The 7,029-nt window shown below is 30.0% G+C and overlaps 1 protein-coding gene across 1 annotated transcript in view; it reads right to left on the bottom strand.

The window, feature by feature from the left end:
* The window catches only part of LOC106686182 (43 kDa receptor-associated protein of the synapse homolog), a gene marked incomplete at its 5' end in the record, with an annotated part of 7,395 nt that extends 3,085 nt beyond the window's left edge, over positions 1–4,310 (bottom strand). Inside the window, 3 exon segments of the mRNA XM_014429362.2 lie at positions 772–971; positions 2,666–2,857; positions 4,212–4,310. Coding sequence (XP_014284848.2) covers positions 772–971; positions 2,666–2,857; positions 4,212–4,310 — 491 coding nt within the window.
* Between the last annotated feature and the right edge of the window lie 2,719 nt (positions 4,311–7,029).

Here is a 7,029-nt window from a genome sequence, read left to right as displayed (position 1 = left end):
ATATGTTTTATTTACTGTTTTTTTTCATCACTTTATTTTAAATAATTATGTAAAAATATTTACTAACTAGATTGTCATACATATTTTATTATTTGTTCTTTCCTCTTACTTAATTTTAGTATTGCTTTTTCATAGAGCCTTTATCTTCTTATAATACTTAAGCTAAACTTTTCTTTCAATAATGTTGTGTAACTTTAATGTCAGTTGTTTTCTTATCATTCTGTTATTCCTCTTATTCATAATGGTTTTTATCTTTTTTTTTTTCAATAACAATTTTTTGAGGTTAAAAAACTTCCAATTTGAATGTAATTTATTTTAAATTTAAACATATTGTAGCACAACATTTCGGGACCACTGTCCCATATTCATGTACTTTAAAAACCTCATAATCAGTCAAAAATTTGAATTTCATATAGGAAATCATGTCATATCTACATTGCTTTTACACTGTTCTCACTTTTTTTTTTTCTTTCTTTTTTTTTTTTTTGCCCTAATGGAGACCTGAAATTCTGGCTGAAACATTTGCACTAATAAGTAAGTTTTTACTTATTTGTGTTCTTCACTGATCAGACCTCTAATCATCTTCTCATGTATATTATCCATAGTCATCTACCTACTCATCATTAAAATTATTAATATTAAAAAATACATATATAATCTACCTAGAAATATTTTTAAAAAATATATAAAATATAAGGATAACTATTTTTTTTAGAACACTGCTGAATTAAAAAATAAATTTTTGTTAAAAATATATATATATCTCAATACCTTGCATGCAAAATATGTGCACACGGAAGTGCTTCTAAAGAATCAGCATCATAACCAAATGGAAGACTGCATGCTCCACACTGAAGTTCCAGCTCCTCCTCTAGCCTTTGGGCAGCTCGGGCATGTTCGTCTTCGTGTTCTTCATCGCCCAAGCTTTGGTAAATTCTGCATAATCTTACTCGAACAGTTCGAATGAGCAGCTGAAGATAAAGGTTTAATATTAATACAGTTGAAAGAAGACTTCTTAAGAAACATAACTTGAAATTATTATTTCTTAACCAGCTATTCAAGAGGAATAAGTGTCATCTATGGGAAAACTACTTAAGTAGTAGGGGTATTGTACCCATTTGAACAAAGATATAAAGAGAATAAAATACACCTGAGCTCAAGGGAACTTTACTTTTTGTGTGTTTTAAAGAAAAATCAGCATGTCTCCGCAATCTTACATGCAATCCAGGTAGAGGAAGTTAGAGGATAATGATAGACAGCAGTAGGACAAGGACGTGTTTCGGTATGTCACATATAGACACCTTCAAGAATCAACCCACCAGTTAATCAGAAAAGTATAACTTTATTTTTGTACCCTAAATTTTCCAATCATTAGTATAAATTTAACTAACCATTTAACAGATAAAATAAATCTGTACCACTACAAGTCATGAATAGTCATGGGTGCTGTACTTTGTAGGGAAATATTGTTTCTAGACAATGGTTGTGCAAGGAGGTGATTTGGTCAGAATCATGCTCTACTGCCAGATTTTTACCCAATTAAGGATATCCACTTTATGTGGCTAGGTGGATCCTGGAGGCTCCTGAACCCACAGGGCTGACTTATCAGCTACGAGTAACAGATAATAATTATCTGCTACAGTGGGATTCGAACTCAGGTCCTTGAAGTTAGTAGTTGTTTTTCTCATTGCTCACTCCATTTCACTAACTATTACTAAGTAATATTGTAGCCCTTTTGGCATAACCCCACAATCAACTTTTTTTTATTACAAATTGCAAAGAATTAGAGTTTTTTTTTTTTTTATACAATGCTTTATATGAAAACCTCTAGACAGACCGGGGAGAGATGAGATATTATGGATGTGAGGGAAAACATGTTTCATAGCTGCAGTACTTTCAAGTACCTGGGAGGAGTTGGGACTGAGAACAATAATTTAGAAGTAGTAATTAAGGGCAGAATGGTAGTAGGAAACAGATGTTTCTATGCCCTAAAAAAAGCTCTCTGATACATAAGTATTTCCAGGACAGCAAAGCTTTTGTTGTACAAAACAATAATTAGGCCAGTGGTAATGTATGGCATTGAGACATGGATTCTAACCAAGGAAAATAGAAGAGCTCTACTGGTTAGGGAGAGAAAGATTTTTAGAGCCGTTAAAGAGGAGCACAGGTGGAGAATCAGAAGCAATGACGAAATAAAGGAATTGTATGGAGAGCCTGATATTATCTGTGCTATTAACAAGAGCAGGCTAAGATGGTTGGGACATGTAGAAAGGATGGAGCCCTGCAGGCGACCTAAAAGGATGCTAAATGGTTCACCAAGAGGAAAAAGGAAAAGGGGCAGATCCAGGCGTCGGGGCTGCATGATTTGTAAAATAATTTGAGAGGGATGGGAATTGAAAATTGGAGAAGTCTCACTGGAGACCGCGAGGTATGAGAAAGAATGGTGGCAGAGGCCCAGGTCCTACAAGGACTGTAGCGCCCAACAGTGAGTGAGTGAGTGAGCTTAATTTATTTTATTCCTTTTAAATACAGTCCACAGCATTCATTTACTAGTAATATCAACCCGTTTAATTAATTATGATGATATTCCCTCAGCTAGAGAATGTTAGAAACATAAGGTGACATATCTAATTCAATCTCATTGTCTAAATCAGAGATGACTTACCTTTGCTCCAATAGCCATTGCAACCTCCAACAATCTGGTGTTGAATTCCAGAGGCCTACAATTGCAAATTTTCTGCTGCAGCCTCAGAGCCTCAAGACACCTGGCGGCTCCATCCATTGCTTCCATTTGGCATAATCGGTCACCCATCGAGCATGCTGTACTCATGGCACTTTCATATTGACGATAGGCATTCTGGTAAACAAATGATTATTTCAGTTACCGTATGTTTACTCCTTTTTGTTTCATATTCAACCAATCTTCAATTTTTTTTTTATTATTGAATTTTGTGATATTTAATAGTAGTAAAAAAAAAAGTATTTGCATATAGTAAATTGAAATAATCACAATTTTTTTCCCCTTATAAATAAGGAATATAAGTTAGTTAGGAGATTAATCACTGCAACTGAAATTGTCCAATAAATAGAAGAAATATGTCTCAACTGTAGATATGTTTGAGTTAATTAAAATATCGGTAATTTTTATTACAATATGTTCCTACTATATTACTTTTGCTCTTTTTCAATAATCGTGGTTATTTCATTATTTATAATCTTAGTATTTTCTTGAGACTGGTTAATATTGTTTAATAAATACAATTTTATCCATTTTAATCTCTAACCATTTTTATTTCTTTATAAGTCTGATGTTTACGCCAATTCGGCCCTCCTCAAGGACAATCTATCGCAAACAGCTTTTATTACACATATGATCTTCAATGATTCCAAACAAATAACAATATTATTTATACATACATACCTTATATACAATTTTAGAACCAAAAATTTTTAAAAACTACTTTATACAGACTATTCTGCCCAGGTAATTTCCATCAGTCCTCAAATTTTTAAAAAATTTATTTCATTTTTATTAATTTTTGTTTTTATGAAAACAATCTTTTTCATATACTCTATTTATTTATCATTGTTATGTATTTTATTTTATGCTAGCAATGTTATCTATTTAATTTTACTTAAAATGTGTACTCTTTCATTGTTCTTCTCTAAAGATTTTCATATTCATTGTTTCTCGCTCTTTTTATTCCTGAAGAAGGCTGGCTAATGTAGGCAAAAATGTTTGCATTCAATAATTTTTTTTTCTATTCGTAATAAATAATAAATAGCCTCCATAGTAGAACAAAAGGCATGGAATAGTTCTTAATTTTTTCCAATGGCTAGAAAAAAAAAGAACTATGGCGCTCATGTTGAAATAGAATGGACCTCATGAAAAACGGGCCAGAGTTATTATTTACATATTTTCAGATAATGATCCATTATATTTTGTCCTGATAATGAAGATCCTTGTCTATAATAGGACTGTGGTTTTACAGATGTTTTCTTTGTTGAACTCATCCTAATATTAGGCAAGGGATTTAAGAGATGATTGGAGCATAGTTTTGACAACTCTTCTGTCCAAAAATAAGGTCCATAACTTTGTCCCCTCTTCCAATTCCTTTCATGTGTAGTTTATGTGCATTTATTTAAAAATATTTTCTAGATTTAAAACAATTGACTAGCTATAGAATATTTGGATTGATAAAATATCTTACACTTATTTCAGACTTTTTCCTATATATGTCACCCATGATTCGAATGCTTTTTGCATAGGTGCACTGGTCGCCTGAGACTAGGGAAAGCCGTGTTGCTTCCTGAAACAAACATAATAATTCAATAGTTGAATCCAATAGTTTGAAATTTTAATACAGTAAAAATTATTTAATGAACACTTTTTAATATATTAAAAGTTTTATGGATACATCACATTTTAAAGAAGCATTTAAAAATACCTGGTATGAAACGTCCATATGATTTTCTTTATTATGTGTTTCTTTATTACCAGATTGGCCTGGTAGTGGTAATGGGAGAGGGATATAGTCTCATGCAAAAGACACCCCTAACAATTTACAGTGTTATAATTATTTGATAATTATATTTAATAAAGATAAATTATTAAAAAATAAATAAATAAAAATAATAACAGTTATATAATTAGAGAAAAAAAAAATTTACGAACAAAATCAAATAATATTTATAGAATTAATAAAACAAATAATTGACTTTATAATGAGAAAAAGAAAGATAAAAAAAAAATAATGATTGTAATAAAAATAGATAAATATAGAGTTTACAGCAGGATGTCTTGCTTCAGTCTGGGCTTCAGTCTTCAAGTCAGTCAGTATGAGGTTAGATTCCCTACGTTTTAAGATGGTGAATCTTTATCTGTAACTGTGAATGGAACTTTGTAAACCTTATTTTGGAGTATTCCTCTGTTCCTATTGATTATAGTTGTAGTTCATGATGTATTTGAATATTTTTTATAAACCAAGGGGCATCTACTGCGATCCATAGGACCTTGTTTTGGAATAATCATAATATTTTTCTTTTCGTAATGGATGCTCCTCTCCAGACTTCACAACCATATATTATATATCTAACCTTAGTATTGTTGTGTAAACAAGAATAGTTGTATCTGGTTTTAATCTTGATTTTCTAGTAAAAATAGGATACATCATTGCTAACCTTCCTTGCAGGTTTGGGTTACTTTAATATATTGATATGGTAATTCCAGGTAAAACGACGATGAACTCTAAGGTATTTTACAGCTCTTCTGGTCGGATATCATTGCAATTTTTTAATTTTGGGAATCAGTTCAGATGAATCTGGTGGGTGTCTAAGACTAAAAACGTTTGAACTGATTGAATAAAAGATGCCAGAAGCTGAAAGTTTTCCTTTCATATTATGCATCCTCAAGTTAATCATATCTGATCACAAAAATTTTTGTTTATGTTTCCATGGTAATTAATATCAGGTTTATTGAACTAGCTTAGCATTTTTTATCATAATGTCTCTGGAAGAGTTATTACATTAAAAAAAATAAATGGTGTTTGTTAGAAAACCACTAACCAGTGTGTCTCCAAACCGAAAAAGATTAGGAATTCCTGCTTTAGCTATTATTGTCTCAAGAATTCTGTATTTTTTAAAATAAATATACAATTCCAATCATTCTTAACAGTGATTTAAATAAATGGATTTAGCATAATTGATATAATACATTGTAAAGAACAAAAAACACAATTTTTAACTGCCTTGGTGAAGCTTTGAATTCTGCATTTCTCTCTGATTTTTTAGTCTGTTATAAAGATACTTTTCAACTTTCATCTTAACATTTTCGGATGATTTATTTGGATTTGATACTGAAATACTCTCTGATGTAGTAGCTGATTTAAAAAGCCTCACTTCTGATTAGAAGCTATTTAAAAATCAATGTAAATTTAATGTAAATAATTAAAAATACAACATTCATTTCATGAAGAACAGTATAATAAGTATCATTTTTACGTTTTAGTCATTCTTATGTACTAAACTATGAAAAATATAAATATACACGTTTTTTAATCCAATACAGCAACCGATCTTATTTAATTTGATATTTGATATTGCCTATTCATGCATTAAGGTAAATGTATGTATTCTGCTCAGCTTATATAAATAATTTAAGGGGAAGTCATTAAAAAAGTTTAAAGTTTTTTTCCCCACAGTTTAACTATGTAAGTCTCTTTCTTTCCTTTAAATTTTTTAAATCAAAGTCTTTATTCTTATTTATCTTGCTCAGATTAATTTTATGTTATTGCATTTTTATTTTTTATTGTTTTATTGTTTATCTTTCTTTTTAAATGGTTATTAATTTAATGTTTTATTTAATTTCGTTATGAGTATTTATTTATTATCTTGTCAGTTTTTTTTAAAATTTTATTAGTATTTAATTTTTCTTGTTCATCTTGCTTAAATTAATTGTATAATATTCTATTGTATTTTAAAATGGCGATTAATTTTGTCATCAGGAGACTATTTAAATTTTAACTTCAGGTTAATTACCTCAGATAGTCTCATAATAATTTTCATATTATTATATTTCAGAAGAAAGGCTATTTGTGCTCAACACCATATTCATCTTTTTAATTTTATCCTCCATTTTATGAGATGTCATTTATGTGAATGTTAATTTATCATTTGTTTTTATTATGGAAGAGGAGACAGTATCCAGGAGTAAACAGTAAGCGGTCTTCAGTTGAGGATATCCATTTTAAAAACAGATGATGAATTAACATTCAAATAAATGAGGGAAAAAGTAAAGAACATGGTACTGAACACGGATACCTACTCTTCCAATTTACATAAAAAAAAAAAATTATTGAGGCTATCTAAGGTAGTCAAAACATCTATAAAGCGATATTCAAAAATTTTTAAATTTCTTAAAAATTTAAAAAACTGAATTGTATGAGATGTGATGAGTGGATTGTATGAGATGTGATGAGTTGGTTTGTATAAGATGTGATGAGTGGATTGTATGAGATGTGATGAGTGGAT

Source organism: Halyomorpha halys, unplaced genomic scaffold (genome assembly GCF_000696795.3).
Source record: "Halyomorpha halys isolate HHAL.00 unplaced genomic scaffold, Hhal_1.1 Scaffold793.1, whole genome shotgun sequence".
Lineage (NCBI taxonomy): Eukaryota > Metazoa > Arthropoda > Insecta > Hemiptera > Pentatomidae > Halyomorpha > Halyomorpha halys.
This window is presented reverse-complemented; position numbering and strand designations above follow the sequence as displayed.